Source organism: Bubalus kerabau, chromosome 7, assembly GCF_029407905.1.
Source record: "Bubalus kerabau isolate K-KA32 ecotype Philippines breed swamp buffalo chromosome 7, PCC_UOA_SB_1v2, whole genome shotgun sequence".
Taxonomy (NCBI): domain Eukaryota; kingdom Metazoa; phylum Chordata; class Mammalia; order Artiodactyla; family Bovidae; genus Bubalus; species Bubalus kerabau.
This window is the reverse complement of record NC_073630.1, coordinates 67523550-67547746: the sequence shown is the minus strand read 5'-3', so window position 1 is coordinate 67547746 and position 24197 is coordinate 67523550. Positions and strand designations below refer to the sequence as shown.

General features: G+C 35.4%; 1 protein-coding gene across 1 annotated transcript in view; it reads left to right on the top strand.

Annotated features, from left to right (window-relative positions):
- The first annotated feature begins 491 nt into the window (after positions 1-491).
- Positions 492-24197, top strand: part of GNPDA2 (glucosamine-6-phosphate deaminase 2) — a 29652-nt gene continuing 5946 nt past the window's right edge. The window contains exons 1-6 of the mRNA XM_055588450.1: positions 492-636; positions 3646-3807; positions 8196-8297; positions 9817-9999; positions 16421-16605; positions 23028-23202. Of these exons, the coding sequence (XP_055444425.1) occupies positions 3684-3807; positions 8196-8297; positions 9817-9999; positions 16421-16605; positions 23028-23202 (769 nt within the window). The 5' untranslated portion in view covers positions 492-636; positions 3646-3683. The remainder of the gene's footprint in view (positions 637-3645; positions 3808-8195; positions 8298-9816; positions 10000-16420; positions 16606-23027; positions 23203-24197) is intronic.

The following is a 24197-nucleotide window of genomic DNA, read 5'->3' as shown; positions in this document are numbered from 1 at the left end:
AACAAAGATCTATGATACTGAGCTCAAATCAGATTCTGCTTCCTCTACCCCTTTACTAGAAACTTAGCACAAGTTTGTACTTCATCAGTCTCCTTTTGAAGTTTAGGCATACTGAGCCGCTCCAAGGCTCGCCTTTCTGCAGCATACCCAATTTAACTTTGATGAGCTTATTGATAAGAAGCGGTTAGATGTCACTATGCTTGCAAAGTACACACTCAATAGCCTGGGGTAAGAGAGACATAAATTCATACTGCTCTTTATTATAAATGCTTATGCATGAGCACTGCAGTCCTATGTGCTAAATCTCATAAACCCAAAAAACCTACTGCCATTCAACCCTTGAGAAATGAAAAAAAAACGAGCACTGTTTAAGCGATGCCGCAGGAACTGGAGACTCACGTAAGCAAAGCCTTCCTGTTTGGCGCAACTCACAAGGACCTCTATTCGGCTATCCTTAGCAAGCCTGAGGCGCGCGCATGCGCAGGATTCGCGGGACGCGCCGCGGTCTCTTGTGCGCCTGGGTTTACATCCGGGTCCTGAGGCTCCGCGCTACACGCGCTGGCTGGGATCGCTCCGGGTTGCTGGGTGTTGGTTGTTTTAGCTGTTCCAGCGTTGGAAGAGCCAGTGGGTCAACAGGTGAGCCACGGGGAAGGACCATGAAGGGGAGTCGGGCGGGGACCTGCCTGGTCGTTGCCTCCACCGGTGGGCTACATGCGAAGACGGGGACGTCGGGCGGATGGGGTTCCCGGGAGCCTGAAGGCGAGGGCCGTAGAGTTCCCTAGCCTTGTCCCCCTCTAACTTATCAGGTTTTCCTCTTCGGAACTGAGCCTCCGGGAGGGTGCCTCCCTGGGGGCCTTCTCCTGACACTTGTTACAATTGCGCGATAGTCATCCTCATTTGCATTCATTATGGTTTGCGGAGGGATGGGCTCAGCAGCCAGGCAGGTGAGGTTGAGTTTGCAGCCTTCGCCTTCCGGGGCGGGGACCACAGCCTTCGCTGCTTTTTCTTCCCCCTCGTCGGGACCAAACCCCCCACTTCCCAGAGGGCCTCCTTCCAGGCCGGGCTTCAGAGGTTCTTTGAAGTCAGGTATAGTGTATTGTAGGGGAAAAAGGCATAGCAGGGTTTCTGGAAGCTTAGATTCTAGATTCTAGTATAGATTCTAATAAAATAGATGTGTAACCCAAGTTGTTCAGGAGTTCCCACCCAGCATTAATGTTCTGAGGTTTGTGTTTGTCAGCTCTTTGTCGAAGGGATGCACACCCAAAGTGAATCAGCACCTGAGAAAGATGAGGACAGAGGTGGTGCTGTGTCATTTTTTGAGTGCTGTAGAGTCAAGATGCTAGAGAATGGTCGAGAACCGCATCCGTTTGGATCTCTGAGGATTGGGGAAAACTGGAAAAAGACACATTTAAAAATCTGAACACATGTGGCAAAAACATTCAACTTTTCTCAGGTGAATCATTTGGAACTTTTGGAAGTGAACTCTGGGCACACGCAAGAGTTGAAGAAAACAATGTGCTCAGTCTGAAAGGCTTACTTGAACTTCTGTACAATGAAGTCATTGTGTATGATGTTCTTTTCCAAATTTATCCTGATTGTGAGAATCACCTGTGATGTTTGTGTAAGTGCAGATTCCCTGGATCCCGTTCCAGATCTTTTGCAACACTATGTCCAGGGAAAGGTCCTGGGAATCTTTCTAACAGGGATCCTAAGTGATTCTTCCTTATAAGACACTTTTGCAGAGCATGTGTCTTTCAGTCAGATAGACCCTCTACCACTTAATAACTTTATAACTTCAGTAATAAACTTCTGAGTTGCAGTTTTCTATATCTGAAGAATGAGGATGATAAGTTCTTTTAATACACCAGAGACTATTAAGTGAGTCTAAGCCCTTTGATAGTAGGATCTTTATCTTAGTCATTTATGTGTCTACAGAGCTTAGTGCTTAGTATTTAATAGGCCCTCCCTCACAAGGGCGAAAGAACTGAGAAAAGAAATAGCATGCCCCCAAAACTCTCATGACATTTCCTCCTCCTCACCTTACAGGTTTTTTTTTTTCCTCTTATTATCAGTAGTCATTTTGCTGAATATTCTTATTAGAAATAATTATATTTCTTGATGGTGAAAACAGCTTGGAAATGTTTCTGATTCCTTGGTGTAACTTTGAAGTAGTTTCTACCACTAGATTATTAATGAGTTTTAATAGAGGCCAAGTCCATTTCCTGGACTGAATTAATTAAGTCCATTTGATGGACTGTGTGAATTATTGTTTGTAAATGTTGTTTATCTCTTGTTACTGTGCCAGAATTCTAGATCATGGTGATTGTAAGTTTTTGTTATGCCAGACTTCTAAATCATATGTTCCTAAGGACATATTTAGATTCAGTGCATTCATTATTATAAGACCTCCTATCCCCACCAATGTAAAGAATTTGATTTACTACTGTATGTAAAGTTTGAATTCAAAATTCAGGACTGCTGAAGCCGTTTGTGAAAGAATTGGTGTAACATCCATTTAAATACAAAGCTAAGAATTAAAATCTGGAAATTATGGTTTTAAAGCACAGTGTAAATGTTATAAATCTAGACAATATAAAAATAACACATCTTACAGAAATCGGGTGGGCGGAAGTAGAAGAAAGCAATTTTCACGTATTTCATGGTAGCAGGTCAAGCCATGTTGTCCAAAATGGAATCATACAGTTTTAAAGTGACTCCTCTCTCTTAATATTTGTATAATATTTTTTCTTAACTTTATAATATTCTTTTAGGAACTGAAATTGCTTTTTGTGAAGAATTATTTTGCCTAGAGATCTGCAGTTTTTTTAGTTCACTATATTTTCTTTTGCTTCTGTTGAAGGCAGAAAATTAAGTGCTTTTTGTTAAAAATAGAATGTCTAGTATGATACCATGGTTAGAAATTATTCATATACATCCCATTTGTATATGTGCATTATATAGATGTATGGAATGATGTATACCTAATAGTAATGAACTTTATTTCGAGGTGGCAGGATTTGGGTCTTTTTTTTTTTTTTTTTTTTTTTTCAAATTCTTTGTACCTTTCTGTATTGATTGAAATTTTTTAAAGTGCAGGTGTTACTTTTATAAAAACATTATTTACCAGAAGAGAGGTTTGGTTATTACATCATTCGTAGGGAGAGTTCTGGATTTTAGTAAGTAACCCATAAGGTGCTGAGTAATCACTACTGCCATTAACTTGCAATCAATAAATGAGTGCTGCTTTGTTTGCCTTTAGATTTGTTTTATGTTGCCTTATATAGTACCCCTGTGGAGACAATGCAGTGTGATGTCTTTATAGTAAATTTGCCTTGATAAAAATTTTGACTTTGTCACTTAACAACTATGTGAACTCAAATTGTGTTCTGAAACTGGACATTGTATTTACCTTAGAAGCTTGTCCTAAGGATTAATATTTGTACTTAATTGACCTAGCCCACTGCCCAGCACCTGAAGTCTGTTCAGTAGAGAGCAGCTATTACTGCTATTTTAAAAGTACAGATTGTATTTGTATACATGCATGTCTTTCTTAAGTAATATCCTTTTTAAAGCCATCACTGTATTATGCTTCTGTTTGACTATCTGCTAATTACTTAAAGTACTCATACAATGAAATTTTCTCAGGTTTGAACTTATTGTCCTGGAAGCTGTGCGTCACCATAATGAGGCTTGTAATTCTTGATAACTATGACTTGGCTAGTGAATGGGCAGCCAAATACATCTGTAATCGCATCATTCAGTTCAGACCTGGACAAGACAGATATTTTACACTGGGTTTGCCAACAGGTAATATACCATTTTTTTCCATGTTAGATACTCAAGGTTCTGAGATTGAAGGATTTTCCTTGGTAGAATGTTTCCTTTTTATTTCTTGTCATATCACTGATTTAACATATTAGCATATAAAATCAAATATATAGATATAGATTCTCCATATCTAGTATCTAAATTCCATTACTATTTTCTTTGTTAAAATTCTGTCTCACCTACCACTCCAGAATGCAAAAGGAAATACAGAAATATAGCTCAAGTAAGGGTCTTGATATTTTTTTGTCCCTTTTTCCTAGTAGTTTTTTGTTTGTATTTAGAGGTGTTGCTTTCACTATTCAAGAAATTTCTTAGGAGATTAGCTTTCTCATTGATTATTAAGAGGTACCTAAAGTATGTACTATTGCCTCTTAATTTTACCTCATGTCATCTTATTGTGTGTGTGTATGTGTGTGTGTGTGTGTTTGTGTTAGTTGCTTAGTCATGTCCATTGCAACCCCATAGACTGTAGCCCACCAGGCCCCTCTGTTCATGGGATTCTCCAGGCAGGGACACGAGTGGGTTGCCATTTCCTTCTCCAAAAGAGAACTATAGAAGAAAGAAAGTGAAGTCCCTCAGTTGTGTCTGACTCTTTGCCACCCCATGGACTGTAGCCTACCAGGATCCCCCATCCATGGAATTTTCGAGGCAAGAGTACTGGAGTGGGTTGCCATTTCCTTCTCCATATCATCTTATTAGCTCTTTGCTATTTCTGTGATTATTTTCTTTCTATTTTAGAAATATAACTGAAAAATTGAAGACTGATGTGTCTGTCTTCATGACAGAAGGAACATAAGCATTAATTATATATTTTGCTGGATTTAGTTCTCTGTTAAGGTTTTTTCTTTAAAAATAACCAAGTAGTGTCATTGATACCATGGCACTTTTATTTGATGTTTTGACTTCCACAGAAAAGAGTATTGGTTCTGGGATGAGAGCTGTTATTGTTTTGATGACTGCAGGGCATTTATTCTACACCCTAATTTTTGTTTTCCTTACCTAATGAAAGTAAGGAAATTAATAGCTTACAGTGTTGTTTTGCAGCTCAAATAAGAGAAAGTCCTTTATATATTGTAAACACTATATAACTTTAAGATTCTCATAAATGTGTTTTATTTAAACAGCATTTTCTCCTTTTTTGCCTTCCCCTATACATGTCAACTCATAAAAGCTACAGTCATAATTTTTTTCACTTGCATAATTTCCATGAAGGGTACTCTGACTCACCAAGTTGTTATTTTTGTTTGTTGTTTTGTTTTTTGGTCTATGACAGTAGTTCTTGGTGAGAATGGCAAAGAGCAATTTTTTTTTTAATTGTGTACACTGGAAGTGGGCCCTTTTGCACCCCCAGTTTTGATATGTGAGCTGCAGTGTTTGAATAAGACCTCTGTATCCGTTTGCCTTGTATGAACCTAGGCCATGCTCAGACTAGCTGCCTTAATCACTCTGTGTTAATTGTGAAGCAATAAACAGTAATTTGAGTGTGGGGACAGAAAGACTTCAGAGTCATAAACACCAGCAATGGTAAACATTTTTTGTGTGTATTTAAATATACAACCCTTTTGCATTATTTTGGATAGCATAACTACTTAATAATACACCTGCCAAAGGTTGATCTCTGAAAAACTTCTGTTGACATTTATCTCTTTTCTCCTTCATTGACCAGTGACAGTGTTAATCAGTTAATCATGCCCCATCCTCACCCCTGTGCTTTTGAAATGTGAACATACATTTCTGTAATTGTAAATAACATGCTGTATTATAATTATGCTGCACCAAGCACAATTCTGGGGCTTCCCAGGTGGCACAGTGGTAAAGAATCTCTGTCTGCCAATGCAGGAGACACAGAAGACTCGGATTTGATTCCTTGGTGGAGAAGATCCCCTGGAGTAGGAAATGGCAGCCCACTCCAGTATTCTTGCCTGGAAAAGGCCATGGACAGAGCAGCCTGGCAGGCTACAACCCATGGGGTCGCAGAGTCGGAAACAACTGTGCATGCACACTCATACAAGTACAGTCAAGCACAGTTCTGGGGAATATCTCTTCAGTATGTATTTATTGAAGTGATGTTGACAAGCATGACATTTAAGGGCCTGCATGCTGTGGGCCTGAGCTGCCTCCCAGATTTAACTCCCACCATTCCCCTACACTGAATCATGGTAGGCAAGTTAGACTGCTTGTAATTGAATAACTGAAAGAACAGGCCTGAACTTGCTGGCTTTCCTTTCACTAGTGTTGCTAATGTGCTGTATAATAAAAATTTTGTGAGCTCCAGAACCAGGCAGAATCTCTTAAATCTCTGACTTCACTACCATGTGTGTGATATTTCACACATTCCTTAATTTTTTTGACCCAGTTCTTTCACCTTCAAAATGGGAAACATGATGCCAGTTTCCCAGACTTGTGAGACCTACATTAGCTAACAGATGAAACACCAGTGTAGCATCTAGTACATGGTAGGCATACAAATGTCATCTCTGAACCTCCCCCATCTTTTTTCTATTTTCAGTCAAGACTTACCCCATTCTTTGATTGTGGGAATTTCACCTCTTCTTCAAAGACTCCATTGAAATGCTATTTTTGATCCTCCTTTCAACAACCAAGACTGTAGTCTTTCCTTTGATTCGTTATGCTTCTCCAGATCTCTTATAGTTTATTTTATAATATTTTTCCTTGTGTTATGGTTATTTAGTACTTGTCTATCCATATCTTGTGAGTTCTTCCATGGTAGAAAGAGTCCTAATCTTTGTTTTATCTGAAACATAGTAAACACTTACTGAATTAATTATGTTCAGTTCAGTTCAGTTCAGTCGCTCAGTCGTGTCTGACTCTTTGCAACCCCATGAATCACAAATGAGTACTGCAAAGCAAATATATTAAAATGAAGTTTCTTTCACCAGTTCACCCTGGATCATATCTTTCATTGTTTTTCTATTCAGCCATTTTGATTAAAACGTAGAAAATGAATGTATTTTTGTCATCACTATTGTAAAAACTTTTTAAATTTTTCTTCATATGCTCTTAAACTATGGAGGGAGTCCTATAACTCTTCTCTTGACATCAAAAGATAGACATAGAAAATTTGTTATGTTCCTAGAAAGGAATAAAGAAAAGTATACTTGTCCATCTTTTATCCTGGTCTCATGTTAGTGGGCTGTAGTTCTTTGATAAGGAATTAGAAAGTTTGACAACATAAATTTTAAATTATTAATGACAATTTAAAACAATTTGTGGTTTTAACTTTAAGAAAACCTATTAATCTTCTGTTCTCTGAACCTGTCTGTGTGATATTTAGCTACTTCTATTATCGTATCATCTTAAATGAGAGGCAGTTTTTTTTACTACTCCAGATTTCTTCTGTATTTGATGTTGTTGTTGTTTTTGGTTGTTTGTTTTGTTTTGCCAGATGCTGTTCAGTTCTGCCATACTTCTCCCTGCTTCTTGAATAGAAACTTTGTGTGTCTGTGTTTTATTTTGCTTTGTGATGGTAGGTGGGTTAAAAATCCAATACTGTGACCAGGATTGTGTGGGCCAGGTTGTTTGTTATAAGAATGTTATAAGAATGCAGTCAGTTTAGTCTTTGAATTTGTAGTTTAAAAAAATGAAGCAATTTTGAAAAACATCCGCAAGGTGCTGAATTCACTTATCTTTATTGTGTCATTTCATGGAGCTCTTGTCAATCAGATCTTAATTTTATAAAACATATGAAAGAATCACATTTATAAAACAATAATACTAAGAGCTCAGATAAAGTATCCAAAGCCAAGATCCCATTTCCTAGAAACCATTTTACTTTATACATTTTAGCTGATATATGTTGACAGTAACACAAAATGAGAAGCAGGAATTCCATTTAAAAAAGGATAAGGTTCCTCACTCAATCCTTGCCACTTTCTATTTTGAAAGTAGAGGTAATATTTAAACTCAGCTCTGGTTTCCCCTTTGATTTCATTAAATGGTCAACACTTGACCTATTTACATATGGTTTGTGCTACAATCCCTCCCTAGATAAAGATTTTTTCTCTATCAGTGGGATGTTTATTTTTCTTTTAATTCAAATGTGTGCTTTCCAGAAGTTTCTAGTCTTGGAATATACACCATTAATTCCAGATATCCAACAATGTAAGAATTTTAGCTGTAATTTAAGCTGACAGATTCTCAGCTTTATTCAGCAAATTCTGATTTCCTAAAATTTTAGGGTATCTTGTAAAGAGATAGTTCAACATATATTCATTAATCGAATATGTATTTAAACTAATAATCGTTTGCCTAATATGTATAAAATACCATTAAGTAAGATGAGAATAAAGTTAATATACACTCTTAAAAATTAGACTGTTGGAAAATGGAATCTTTATCTGTTTTAGGAAGTACACCTTTAGGATGTTATAAAAAACTTATAGAATATCACAAGAATGGAGACCTTTCTTTTAAATATGTGAAGACCTTTAACATGGATGAATATGTAGGTAAGCTATATTGTTTGAATATATTATTTGGACATGTTATATTTTAAATTGAATATGTTTTGAGAATATTAACATATTATTTAAATTTGTTTTGAATGACTATATTTCTAGAGTATAACTTACCACCTTGTAGTGGGGTTGGAAGGTTATGTAAAAATGTCTATATTTATGTAATGACAGCATGACACAGTGGAAGGACCATAGGAGTGGAAATTAGAAGATCTGCACTAATCTTCAGCTGTGCTACTTACCAGTCCTGGCTCCATCAACTTTGAGCCAATTCATTGACGTTTCTCATTCTTTTTTTTTTTTCTTTTTTCCTCAAAACAAAGTTAAAACCAGTGTGGGGATAAAGTAATTAATATGTATGTAAAGTAATTAGTAAAATTTTTTCAAATACAAGGTTATTTATATTTGTAGCCTTGAAGCTTTTATAATTTATTCATTGTTAACTTGCTTGTGCTTCCTTGATGGCTCAGCGGGTAAAGAAGCTACCTACAGTGCAGGAGACGCTGGTTCGATCCCTGGGTTGGGAAGATCCCCTGGAGAAGGAAATAGCAACCCACTCCAGTATTCTTGGCTGAAGAATCCCATAGAGAAGGAGCCTGGCGGGCTATAGTTCATGGGGGTCACAAAAAGTCGGACACGACTGAGCAACTAAGCATAACTTGCTGAACTGGAAACATATGAACTCTGTGTTAACATTTACATTTTATAGGTGTATATTTTTAATGGTAGCATGACTGCCAAAGAACCGTCGTAGTTAAGTATACCTTGCATGCAAATAGAAATAACAGAAGAGGAAAATGGACAAAGATTTCAGTTGTGTAACCACTTAATTTGGAGAAGGAAATGGCAAGTCATTCCAGTATCTTGCCTGGAGACTCCTGTGGACAGAGGAGCCTGCTGGGCTGCTGTCCATAGTGTCACATAGAGTCAGACACGACTGAAGTGGCTTAGCGTGCATGTATGCATTGGAGAAGGAAATGGCAACCCACTCCAGCATTCTTGCCTGGAGAATCCCAGGGACGGAGGAGCCTGCTGGGCTTCCGTCTATGGGGTCGCACAGAGTCGGACACTACCGCAGCGACTTAGCAGCAGCAGCCCCTTAATTTATATTGAATTTTAAGACATAAATCAATCTTACTGGTTAAATTTTATATTTGAAAAGTGGAATATAGTGATTAAATGCACATGAACTAGATTTCTATGTTCCAGCACCTCCATGAGCTCCCTGACCCTGGGAAAGTGACTTAGCTTTTCAGTGTTTCTGTTCATCTATAAAGTGAGATTCATACTAGTATTTCCACAGATGTTGTACACATTGAGTTAATACATACATTTACTGTGGTTAAAATAATGCCTGACATAATAAGCATTTATTCCATATAAAAATGCTTTTAAATTGAATATGGCATAGAAAGATTATATAAATAGCATTAGTGGCTTAATCAAAAAAGTCAACTTTAGATTTATTTCTGAAAATAGTTATATTTTTATTCATTAACTTTGTGTTTAGGACTTCCCAGAAATCATCCTGAAAGCTACCATTCTTATATGTGGAATAACTTTTTTAAGCATATTGATATAGATCCTAATAATGCTCATATCCTTGATGGGAATGCTACAGATTTGCAAGCAGAATGTGATGCATTTGAAAAGAAAATAAAAGAAGCTGGAGGAATTGATCTTTTTGTTGGAGGTACGTAAAACATTTTGTCATTAGTCATTTGTTGGAACTTGGATTAGGTGCTTTAAATTTAAAAAAAAAAACTTACCTTTGTGTAATGTAAAGAACATCTGTGACTGCCTATAATACCCATTTATTTAGCTATTGATTTCTGTTTTACTTTATATTCATCAAAAAATAATTTGAATGTTGCAGGGGGAATTGTTTAAATTGTGGCTTGAGAAATAGCTCCTAATCCCTGCTGAAGTCTTATAATTACCTCTTTAGAACTGACACTTTACCACATCTTAGAAAAGGAATGATGTGTTTCTTTTCCTAAATGATACTCTTATTCTTTTACTGTTTCTTTAAAATTACAACCCAGGTTTCTTATCAAATTACAGCATTAAATCTCTAAAAGTTTGCATATGGTACAGGTGGATTTTAACATTTTTCTACTGACCATTAAATGGCTTCATTTCACCAAGAAATGTGTCTAGAATGTCAGATTTTGTTTATCATCAGCCTTTAGCTAGTATGAATTGAGCTTTATAATTGTCTTAATAAGATCTAAATAAATGTATAAAGTTCCATTTAAAATGTCTATGTACACGTGTGCGCACACACCCACGTATACATATGTGTGTGTATATTGTGTCTTCCTGATCTACCATGGAAGAGAGGTGAAAGAGTCTGTACCTTTGTAATGACAGTATGATTTTCTGTCATCACAGTGCAGCATCTGAATAGTACAACATCATGTAAACTGAAACCCAAAATTTTTTTTTTGCCAGATTCTTTAGTATTCATCTAGACATACTAAGAGCTCTAAATTAACACTGGATATCTAGAGGTAGACATATGTTAGATCTAGATATGTCTTATGATTTATTAGAAGATGCTCAAAATTGTATGAATTAGGCCTGTATTGAGGTTAACTTATGGTTGAGGTGGTCAGGTATTTTTGGGGTGTTTGGTTGCCTTTGAGGAAAATTGTATTTTATAGTTAGACAAAAACTAGCATCCAGTTTTGGCCACCTACTATCTGTAAGATCTTGGGAAATTTATTGACTTCAGTAAATTAGTTCAGTATACTAATTAAGTATAATTCATCCTTTGTAAAATAGGATTAATATTAACCATTTCAAAATTGATAAGAATTAACCATCTTATAATGTGTAAAATGCCTAGTGAAGTGCTTGGTATATAGTTGGCATTCCATTAAGTGTTACTCTACTCTTTATCTCTGAGGTATAGTTTGTAAAGTAATTTTTTCTTAACATATTGAATGTCCTGCTATTTTACTGATTTACCTCTAAGGATATCTGGCAAGAATGAAGTTTTTCTCATTGAGGAAATTGTTATCTACCAAGCAGAACTAATATCAATTACTGCCTTAAATATAGGGGATGGTTTTTATTTGAGCAAGAATTCAAGTTAGACTCTTGCTTTCCAAAATAGAAAATATCTATGTTTTAAATAAAACTTACTAATATTACTTCAGTATTCCTGGAAAATATTTGCATTCTAGTTTTGTCCATATGGCTCAATTCTGGGATAATTATCATTTGAACCTACCAATACCAAGGCAAGACAATAGACATTTGAAATGTTTGTGTGCACTACTGATGTATTCTTTAGATTTTATACTGTATACCAAAATAAGGTAAAATTACTATAAAATAATATACCTAACTTGTTCATCTTAGTTATGTCAAGAAGCATTTTCACTCATTTACCATTATACGAGAAGAGAACAGCTACTCACGCCAGTATTCTTGGAAAAGGCAATGGCACCCCACTCCAGTACTTTTGCCTGGAAAATCCCAGGGACGGAGGAGCCTGGTAGGCTGCAGTCTATGGGATCACTAAGAGTCCGACAGGACTGATCGACTTCACTTTCACTTTTCACTTTTATGCATTGGAGATGGAAATGGCAACCCACTCCAGTGTTCTTGCCTGGAGAAGCACAGGGACCGGGGAGCCCGGTGGGCTGCCGTCTATGTGGTCACACAGAGTCGGACACGACTGAAGTGACTTAGCAGCAGCCAGTATTCTGGCCTGGAGAATTCCATGGACTGTATAGTCAGTCCATGGGGTCACAAAGAGTCAGACATGACTGAGCGACTTTTCACTCATACCATTATACAAAATGATACAGCAGTTATTAAAACTTCAGTATTAAAAAATGACTACATGGATAACATAAATAGTATTTTTTTACTTTAATGGAGGGCTTATTTTTTCCTGTTAATTCATTGATCTTACAAAAGGCTTCTTGAGACAAATCCTTTGGCATCTTAATGCCAGGAAATAGAATTTACTGGGGGGAAAAACTTGATAAGAACTCTTTAAGTCCATTTTTTCCCTTTGCCTACTTTCCAGAAAATATTTTAGCTTAATGTAATGTTTAGCGTTTAGTTTTGCTTTTCAGATACTTCTAGTAGAACTTTCCTTTTTCCTCATAGCTTTAAGTCACTTCTTGTTTCTTTTTAGCTAAATTTTTTGGTGCATTTCCTCAAATAACCCACCTTAGTTCTCCCTTTGAAACTAATAGCACATAATCATAATTATTTGTTTATTAATGACTCTTACTACTAAAAATGACTTAATATTGTTTTTTAACCAATTTTTGTCTTAAACTTCCTCTAGTTCTCCCCTTGCAAAAAAAAACAAAACCGAATCTAAGATTTCCTTTCCTCTTCCATTAACACCTTCACTGTAGTCATGGGCCAGTCCAGGGTCTGACAGTTCGTATTTATCATCCAAGGGACATAGTATGTAGAGAATGAAGAGTTGGCTTATTACATGTTCTTTGGACTTTTCCCTGTTTGGAATACCCCATTACTGGATGTGTCTCATGAAAGAATCTCATTTGATTCTTTGCCTTTGTTGATCTAGGTTGTTATCATTGGATTTTCAAGATGAGGCTTGGTATCTGGGTCTTACCACTTACCCTTCTTTTGTTCCAGGGTTTGGTTAATAAAAACACTAAGAACTGAGCCAAATGGGATCAAAATATCAGCCTTATTGAAGGTAAAGTTGAATTAGAGATGGCAGGTTGGGCTTGAGGCTAGAATGGGGTTGCCTACTTCTCCCCTCTGAATTGGAAATAAGACGACCAGAGAAGAGCTGCAGAGTAACCCACCATAGCTCACTCCTAGGAAATGGAACAAGAGTTTCCTGTCCCTCTATAGATAGGAGAAAGGAGGAAAAATACACTCCCAGAAATTCCTCTGACGAGAGAGTGTTGGGAGAAAGAATAAGGTGTATCATGCAATTTCTGATCCAACAATAAAATACACAAACATGGAAATCTATAAATAGATTCTAAATGCATTATTAACTTTAAAATGATCTTAAGATAATTTGTGCTTAAAAGGTAAAATTAAAAGATGATGGGAAGATTTTAACCCTCTACTTTGGTTACATGATTAGATTCTTTGATTTGCAAGTAACTATAATCTGCTAATGGGACCAAAAGTGAGTTTATTGGGATGATTCTGGAGTAATTCACAGAATTGATACTAGAGTTGAAAAAATACGTCTTTAGAAGAACAAGAACCAAGAGCCTCAGATCACCGAAGCAAGGACTCACCTGAGCCTCTCCTGCAGTGCTATCATCAAATGCCTCAGCTCTAGATGACTTCTTTCTTTTTGTATCCCTTGGTCAAATTTCAGATTTCTAGAGAGAAATTCTGATTGTTTCAGCTTAGCACAAGTACTTATCTCTAGACCACTATAGTTCTGCCTAAAAGAGATGAGATATAGGGTGTTATAATTGATCTAGGCCCTGTTGTAGGGGGATCAGAGAAGGGAAGGAGGAGGAAAAAACTATACTGAACATACCAAAGAATACCAGCCTCCTTTCATTTATTCATCTGTTACTTATGGAGGGCCTTCTATGTGTCATGTGTTCTAAATATCAGGATATAGTAGTGAAAAAAAAGTCTTTACTTTCATGAAGTTTACCTTCTAGCCCACAGAACTATAGACACAAGGAAGACACACAACTCGGACTCAGAGGTTTTAGGGATGTTTCATAAGGGTGTTGATATCTTAGTATAGACTCAAAGACTGAATAAAAATTAAGCATGGTTTTTAGAATTGATGATTATGTTAAAGAAAATTTGATAAAGCTTTATAAAAAATTCTGAATATTTAAAAAATACAGTTTTATATCCGGAAGTTCAATTTTTGGTAATTACTCGTGGTCATTAAGGGGCTGTATTGACTCCTCTCCATCATGAGCCTTTGTGGTTAATTTCAGCTTTGCTGTACACTTCTGTATGACTCAAATCACCAGTGAGACCACTAGAATTGATCTTGGAGGACTTCTATTTTTTCTGGAACTCTTTGTTTTCCTATTTCTATCTTTTCCTCTATAGAGAAAAATAAATAAAAGTGTGCAGATTTATACTGAAGAGGAAAGGCAGAACAGTTTTACAAATCTAGAGAGAGAGAGATATCTATGGTTTAAAATTCCCAAGCACATACATACTTAATAGTGGAAACAAAGCATGCATATTAACCACATATAGGTCTGGGCTTTATATACTAGATTAAAAGTTAATCCTGTATTACTAAAGATTCCCTTAGATTAAGGGCTTTGCAGCTGGTGCTAGTGATAAAGCACCTTCCTGCCAATGCAGGAGACGTAAGAGGCCCAGGTTTGATCCCTTGATTGGAAAGATCCCCTGCAGGAGGAAATGGCAAACCACTCCAGTATTCTTGCCTGGAGAAGCCCATGGACAGAGAAGCCTGGCAGGCTACAGTCTGTGGGTTTGCAAACAGTCGGATACGACTGAAGCAACTTAGCACGCATTGTGCTTTGGTAGTTCGTATCTTGGACTTCCCTGGTAGTTCAGTAGTAAAAAACCTGCCTTCCAATGCAGGAGATGTGGGTTCCATCCCTGGATTGGGAAGATCCCCTGGGGAAGGAATTGGCAACCCTCTCCAGTATTCTTGCCTGGGAAATCCCACAGAGAGAAGATCCTGGCTTGTTGCAGTCCATGGGGTTGCAAAGAGCTGGACATGACTTAGCGACTAAATAAGTTGATACCTGCTTCCTAAGGTTTTCATTTCTTTCTTCCTTCAAAACCAGGTTACTCTTTGTCATATTTTACCTTGTTGTAGCCTGTGGAAAAGTTTTAGAATTATGTATTAAGAATCAATAAGATACACCTGCTGCTGCTGCTGCTGCTGCTAAGTCACTTCAGTCGTGTCCAACTCTGTGCGACCCCATAGACAGCAGCTCACCAGGCTCTGCCGTCCTTGGGATTCTCCAGGCAAGAACACTGGAGTGGGTTGTATATCATTAAATATGCAGAATATAAATATGACAGATATTTTGACCCAGAGAACTTGTGGGTTTATTTTTTGATTGAAGTTGCCAGAAATCTGACTAGCAAGTAGGGTCCATGTATGTAAAACTTGATTTAGTAATAACTACACAGAAAGATTCTTAATTTTATAAAAAGATTTATCTCCAGTTTCCTTCAAATAAGAAATATCATATTCTTACCTATATTTTAGAGACAGTTTTGAGTATTAGAGCTGGTAGTAGATCTCCTCAAAGTAGTGTTTTCAAATTGTGGTAGTCACAGATTATTAGCTAATGAAATCAGTATGGTCAGTCACATTCAGCATTTCCCTTTTGTAAATGAAATGGAATGGAATCAAAAGTAGCTTGAATGACTCCTAGTAAGAGTAAGTATTTCATGCGGTTCTTATTTTAATTGTATTTATATGTGTACTAGATTGCAATGTCAAATGTATTTCTTGCTATAGGTTACAGTCAAAAAAAGTTTGAAGAAAACTATTGCCTTAGATAATAACTTGTCCAATGTAGACATTTTATAAACTGTACTATAGAGAGGTTCTGTAGTTAATTGCCCTATCTAGACTAAGAAGCAAGCAAGTTAAAGTGTGACTATAAAGACTACTAGGTTAGGAATCAGAAGATTTAGACTGAGTTTTGTCTTAGTTATTTACTAAATTATTACCTTGAACAAGTTATATATTATCCTTGAGCATCAGTTTCCTTTGAGTTTAAAAAATAGGTGGGGGAGATGAGGTAAATAGATATGCATAATCTGACTCTATTACAAGATTGTTAAATATGTCTGATGTTGAGATGATGCATGTGAAAATGCTTTATACACTATAAAGTATTATTCTAATATAAAGTGATACTTAATTTTGCTATTAGAATCATGCTAGCTCAATGCTAAGCATATGGAAAACATTGAAATACTTGTTGAATCAAATATAGGAACAGATATCTTACTGCAGCATTAGAAATTCAGCTGTCAGATAAAATAAGGTAAGTGTGTTTATGACTATTTCTTTGGTCTTAAAATCACGTTTAACTTTGAGAAAACTTATTTACTTTATGTGAGAAACCTTATTTACTTATGTGTATATGTGTGTATGTATGTATTTCTTTTGAAAGGAATTGGTCCAGATGGTCATATTGCTTTCAATGAGCCAGGATCCAGTTTAGTATCAAGAACAAGATTAAAGACTCTAGCAATGGACACCATTTTGGCAAATGCTAAATATTTTGACGGAGATTTATCAAAAGTGCCAACTATGGCTCTAACAGTTGGTGTGGGGACAGTGATGGATGCTAGAGAAGTAAGAATTAAATGTTCTTTGATGTTTTTCCTTTGATGTTTGTAGATTTTGGAGAAACTATGTTGTCAAATAAGTGATGTTTTGATTTAATCATATTTGCAATATAAATTGTTGTTTAGCTTTCAGTGATTGCTGTCAGGCTCATTGCCATGTTTAGAATTCAAGTAAATTAAGTCTTTGGAGCTGGAAATTAAAAATTAGGCACCACCTCTTTGGAGGTACTGCTTCAGTTGCCTCTTCCTGTTTCACAATTTGAGGTCCTAACATCACACTTTATATAAAAGGACTTGTTACAGGAAAGATGCAGTTCTAATTAACATTAAACTGCTTTGGGAGGCTGAAAGTAATTTAGTGTCATGTGCTTCTTGACTGTAGAAGCATAGCTTAGTTGGTTTCCAGTGGATAAAGAACCCCTCTAAGATGTGATCTGTTCTAAATTTGGTATGTTTAAGAAGGTAAGAGTTCTGAACAGTAGACTCTTATATTTTTAGTTTTTAATTCATCTTTTATTTCCTGCCCTGAGAATAACAGACCAAATTATAGTCAGCTCATGATTATAAGTAGTTAAATTATATGGAAACCTCAAAACTCCATCCCTTTCTGGCAGCAGGATTGGATAGGTTCAAGGGAAAGAGTATCGACGACGTATGGTGAATAAGTAACTGATCTTGATATAAATATATCTAGGCTTGAATACATAAACAGAACTGTCATTCAGAATGTAGGAGTTTTTCATGTGAAAATAATAACTGGTTTATGAAAAACACCTTTTTCCTAGTAAATAAATTGAAAATAATTCAGAGCAATCTCAGTTCTAAAATATAAAACTGAGAGTTACAGGAAAAGATTCTTATATTTAGCAAGATTTAAGTTATAATGCAATTCTTACACTAATTCTTAGAAGAGAGAGTTATTTCAGACATTTTTTTCTTTTGTTCATGTTTTCCAACAAAATTACATGATGCCATTCACTTCATAGTATTTATTCCCAGCATGATTATAGAGAAAATTATGACAAAACTAGGGCTTCATCATTTTCCTAAGGGCTTTAATGCTTTATCATATATCATTCTTTTTTTTTTTTTAATTGAAGTATAGTTGACCTACAATATCGTACTAGTTTCCAGTGTACAGCAAAGTGATTCAGTTCGGATATATATATATATATATATTTTTTTTTTTTTTTTCAGATCATTTCTACATAGAGTAAGTCCTTGTTACATAGTTTGTGTCTTTTAATTTCATATTTCTAATTTATCCCCCTTTCCCTTGGGTAGCCATAAATTTGTTTTCTGTGTCTGTGAATCTGTTTCTGTTTTATATAGATTCACTTGTATTATTTTTTAGCACCACATATGAGTCCTATATTTGTCTTTCTCTGTATGACTTACTTCACTTAGTACGATATTCTCTAGGTTCATCCATGTTACTGCAAATGGCACCATTTCATTTTTTTTTAATAGCTGAGTAATATTTGTGTGTGTGTGTGTGTGTACACTCAAGCCACATCTTCTTACACCAACCCTCTGCTGATGCACACTTGGGTTGTTCTTGTTGTCTTGGCTATTGTAAATAATGCCGCTAGATTTTTCATAACATTCTTTTGAAAGAAGTATCACATGATTATACTTAATGATTTGCTTATCTTCAATTTTAATGAGCTTAATGTGTATAGATTTTCATCTGCTAGTAGTTTTAACTCTGATGTGAACTATTCTTCAATGTTGTTTCCAATAACTGCAAGTACATGTAAAATTTGGATCCATGTGTGGGGCATGCCTCTGTTGAGTGGAAAGTAGGTTTGACTGGGAGATTAAGTCTTCAGTGCATCAATGAGTATCTTCACATTTAGGCAGCTCAGATAATGAGGACCTTCCATACACATGTTGGAAGTGACACCTGTGAGTTATTACAGATTTCTTAAGACTTAGGAATTATCTACTAGATCGTGAACCACAGAGGTCACTGCCCTCAATTTTCACTCCTTTCTTACCTTGAGGCCTTACACTGATGTTAATTGTGAAATGTTATACTTTTTGTAGTCCTTGCTTAACTAAAATAGCACCACTTTTCAGCTTTCAGAGCTCCCTCTTCTGACCATAATCCTCATAATCAAAATTACTTTTATTCTGTTTTACTGTACTGTTCTTTCTCTTTATAACACTTTTTGCAGTTTACAATTGTTTTTTGTGTTTAGTTGTTTAATATCTTTTCCTCACTAATTTATAATCTCCAAGCGTTATTGGGTTATGTATGTCTAACATAGTACATTGCCTGTCACATATATTATTCAGTTACTGTTAGAAACAGTTTAAATGAGTTATTTTTGCCCATAATTCATTTTAGACAGGTTCTATCCACAGCTTGGCTATCTCCCTAACCTATCAGATATGATTTTTACTAACTTTTGGCTGTTTGACAAAAGCCAAATTTACCCTCGAAGTATTAAAATTGATTTTTACTGAGATTTAAGGTAATGCTTATATTTTTAAGGTAATTTCAAAAAGTTCAGTTCAGCTCAGTCACTCAGTCATGTCCGACTCTTTGCAACCCCATGAATCACAGCACACCAGGCCTCCCTGTCCATCACCAACTTCCAGAGTTCACCCAGACTCACGTCCATCGAGTCAGTGATGCCATCCAGCCATCTCATCCTCTGTCGTCCCCTTCTCCTCCTGCCCCAATCCCTCCCAGCATCAGAGTCTTTTCCAATGAGTCAACTCTTTGCATGAGGTGGCCAAAGTACTGGAGTTTCAGCTTTAGCATCATTCCTTCCGAAGAAATCCCAGGGCTGATCTCCTTCAGAATGGACTGGTTGGATCTCCTTGCAGTCCAAGGGACTCTCAAGAGTCTTCTCCAACACCACAGTTCAAAAGCATCAATTCCTCGGCGCTCAGCCTTCTTCACAGTCCAACTCTCACATCCATACATGACCATAGGAAAAACCATAGCCTTGACTAGACAGACCTTTGTTGGCAAAGTAATGTCTCTGCTTTTGAATATGCTATCTAGGTTGGTCATAACTTTCCTTCCAAGGAGTAAGCGTCTTTTAATTTCATGGCTGCAGTCACCATCTGCAGTGATTTTGGAGCCCAAAAGAATAAAGTCTGACACTGTTTCCGCTGTTTCCCCGTCTATTTCCCATAAAGTGATGGGACCAAATGCCATGATCTTTGTTTTCTGAATGTTGAGCTTTAAGCCAACTTTTTCACTCTCCACTTTCACTTTCATCAAGAGGCTTTTGAGTTCCTCTTCACTTTCTGCCAGAAGGGTGGTGTCATCTGCATATCTGAGGTTATTGATATTTCTCCCAGCAATCTTGATTCCAGCTTTTGCTTCTTCCAGCCCAGCGTTTCTCATGATGTACTCTGCATATAAGTTAAATAAGCAGGGTGACAATATACAACCTTGATGTTTCAAAAAGAAAAGACACAAAATTGTTTTTAACTGTTGTAGCATCTTTAAAATTGTTATATATAATAATTTGAATATTTATTTTTGTGATGACCATTAAAACTTAAAAATCCACTTTTGATTTTGTTGACTTACTGAATATGAGACATCACCAATGATTTCTTAACTGTTAAAACCATCATCCTTTTACAAGTCTTATCCTACTGGGCCTCTTTTTCATCATCTATTCCTATTTCTTCTGTCATAAAACTACTATTCTTCTTCCTTTCTGACCCATTGTTTCCCAGTCAGTCCTCCATCTGCCTTGGGTTCTCATCCTAGCACTGTATATTCCTTATGCATACTTTGGGGCAGTCTTTTCAGTGACCTCTTTGTGTGCATGTTTTTGTTTGTTTGTTTAATTAACACATCAATAGCAGTCTCACTTTGTAATACTCTTCTCAGCAGGTTTAGTACTATTCCAGAAAGATCAACTGTGTTCAATACAGTGATAACTACCAATCTTTAGCCAGTTCTTTTTCTGAAGCTGCAGAATTCATATCTTCAAGTGACTCCTTTAATTGTTCAAAATTCATCTTTTACCAAAATTGTCTTTGCCTCCCTTGGTGAATAGAAACACTCTCCATGAAAATTATCTGAGCTTGAAACTTTTGTCATTTAGGCTTCTTCACATCTTATCAATCACTACATTCCACCATTTAACTTAGAGATAAATTAAGGGACCAGCTCTCATCAGAACTGCCTTACTTCTGGTCTATATCAGTTTTTATTTTTTAGGATTATTGCAAACCCATCGTAAACTTCATGCCTATCTCCTTTCTTTACCTATCCCATTCTCTATATTACAGCCCAATTTAAAAAAAAAAAAAAAACATAATTTAGTTATTACTTGTGTATGTAATGAGTCTCTGATTCCCTGCTACTTCATCACAAGATGATATCCAGCCCCTTTGTTTGGCATGAAAAGACTCATATTCAAATTTCAGTCAGTTTTTAGCCACTTCCATTCATTACCCTATGGTTCAGCCTTACCAAATTTCTAGCTTTTCATTGACCACCCATAATTGTCTGAAATGCCCCCTTTTCTGCTTATCCTTAAAGGCTTGGTTTCAGACAGGAGCTACTCTTAAATCTTGTTCACATTTATTCTTATTCCTTGAAAATAGTGGAACAGATAGAGTAGAAATGATCACATTAGCAACATCAGATTACATTATGAGAACAATGTTTTTCAATTCCTGATTCTCCAGATATGTCTTCATAATTCTCAATTAAAGGTTATATATGTCTTATTGTAGTTGTTAAGGATGTGGTTGCTGGAATCAGACTTCTTGTTTATATAGTAGCCTTACCAAGACCTTCAGCAAGGTACTGAGTATCTGTGCCTCAGTTTATCTATAAAATAGGAAAATAGGAATAGTATTTATTCTCATGCTGTTGTTTTGAGGAGTTAAATGAGATGATTCATAGAAAGTGCTATGTTCAGTGTTTAACTTTGAAACCACCAAATCATCTTAAAACTCCTGAAATGAAATAATGTCCATTTCAATAAATATCTATCATGCAATTATCACTACATATTCCCATTTAATAGTGTTAAAGTTGCTTTAAACAGACTTTCCAAATGCTAGTATAAGGATTTATGCCAGATTGCATAATAATCACTTGAGGGACCCTGATTCTTGGGTTCTAATTCCAAAGATGCTGAATAGAAGACAGGGCAAAGAACTTAAATATTTTGTTGTTGTTGTTTTAACTCCTGTGTCTTTAATTTCCAATAAGGAAAACTAATTAATAAAGCCACTAATCAGTGTTGTGCTTACTTTATTATATCAAGCATTTTTAATGTTTAAAAGAATGCTTTTAATCATAGGTGCTTTTAATTATAGGTGGTTTTAATTTAAAAATGCCTTTAATTATAGGCATATTAATTCTTCATTGAACTGAGATTTCTATACTTAAGAATAAGAAGTATCAATAAAAACAGTAGAAATTCATATGCATTTTAAATGCATTTTTGGGCTTTGATATTTTTCAAGATATAGCTCCAAAATGAAAAGTAGTGAATCTTGATAAAAGAAATACAGTAATATCTGGTTTATTAATCTTTAATTTCCTCCATGTTTTAGAAGGTCTGGCAATAAAATATGAAATATAGAATTTTTACGTCATTATAGATATTTTAGAATTATAACCACCTTAACATTCATTTTTTAGTTAACAATTGTAAAGAGAAAAAATGTTTAAAGGTTTATTTTGTAAACTTTTAACTTGTAAAATAGGATTGAGTTACTGCTAAAAATGTTAAATGATTCTTTAAGACATCTGTACACTTAATCACTTTTGCACATGTTCTTTGAATTATCTCATAGGCTATTAGGGATTTGGGACCAAGAGCTTGGGTTTTCTGTACCTAAGGATGGGTCTCAATTATGTAACACATACGAGTCTTAAGAGAAAAAAAGGATAGTTCCTATATTTAAGTAGATTCTGAATCCTTCTTTAAATCTAGTTTTGTTCCAAAATAGCTTTATATAGAATCTATTCAGTGAACAGTCTTCAGACTCTAGATTACTTTTAAAATATCTATTGTTTTAGAGTCCTTTGCTTTTCCAAAGTAATATCTATTACTTATCTGGACTAGAGCAATTTGGTAAATCATTCCTGGTTATGTAATTTATGTAACTCTGCTTTTACAAAACAGCCTGTTTCTTTTTCTTTATTCTCCCAGGTTTCTTCTGCACATCACTATTGTATGTGTTAAATATCATAGGCATTATGGTATATTTAGTAATACTCCATTACAAGATACTATTTTACTTTGTTTACTTTGTGCTTGCCTATTACCTTAAAGAGTAGAAATAAATAATCTTGGACTATGAAGAAATACGGAGCTATTTATTTTTATTTCAATCCTCAGAAAAATATTGGTGCTAAATTCTCTGTTTTAAAAAATAGAGCTTCTTAGTCATTTGAACGTGTTTTAAGAATTGTTCATGATTTTTCAGGTAATGATCCTCATTACAGGCGCACACAAGGCATTTGCTCTCTACAAAGCAATAGAAGAAGGAGTCAATCACATGTGGACTGTTTCAGCTTTCCAGCAGCATCCCCGAACTATTTTTGTATGTGATGAAGATGCTACTTTAGAATTAAGAGTTAAAACTGTGAAATACTTTAAAGGTGAGCATTGAAGTTTCAAAAGTAGATTGGGCGAATGTTCCATTGTAGATAACAATTAAAACTTAATGTGACTGAATATGATGTAATTAGTCATATATATAGGTCAGTAATTCACAAAGTATGTAGTAAGTGTACTGGTGATATTATATGAATGAAAATATATTTTTAATCTTTTTACTCTAATAACTAGGTGTTTAATATATATTAGAAAAAATATATACTGAACCAACCAAACTTGTATTTCATGGATATCGTTGCTTTGACAAGGTTAAAGAGGTTACTGTATTTTATTAGCTTTAAGATACTGCTTTTTTCACATTTATCTAATTTGAAATTGGGATGTTTAAAGTTGACTTCATATAGTTTATCTGGGCGCAAGTTTTCCTTAGTTGTACATAAAATAATAGCATGTCTTATACTTTTTCAGCATCTCATATTCATGAAATATAGTAATAACTTGAAAATTCAGTTTAAAGGAAATCAGTAACTCATGGTTCATGCGAGTGTGTGAATGTCAAAAAATCTTGACTGTAATACAAATGAAGTTTGGCAAACAGGGAAAATAGTCTCATTTCTAACATGAAATTTTGATCATAGATATAGAACTTTGTATTTGCACTTAACCTGTTGTGAGAATTTTCTTGTTTTACTAAATATTCTTCAGAAGTATTTTTAATGGCTATATAGTTTACTTAAATGTTTCCCTTATTGTTAAACACTTAGATTACTTTTAGTCATTTATATATTTATCAGTTAAATTACCAGCTTTTTACCAAGTCACAAATATACCAAACTAAACTGAAAATTGTAATTAGTAATTTGACAGATAAAAACAGAGAATAGCTCAGTTATGGGTTATGAATAAGATAGAGCTCTTGATGGCATTTTACCCATATATTTCCATGTAGTCCAGGTTTCATCACAATTATTAGATTCCTTGACAAAGTTAACAGAAGCAGTCTTCAATATCCACATACTTTAATGCCAGTTTAGAG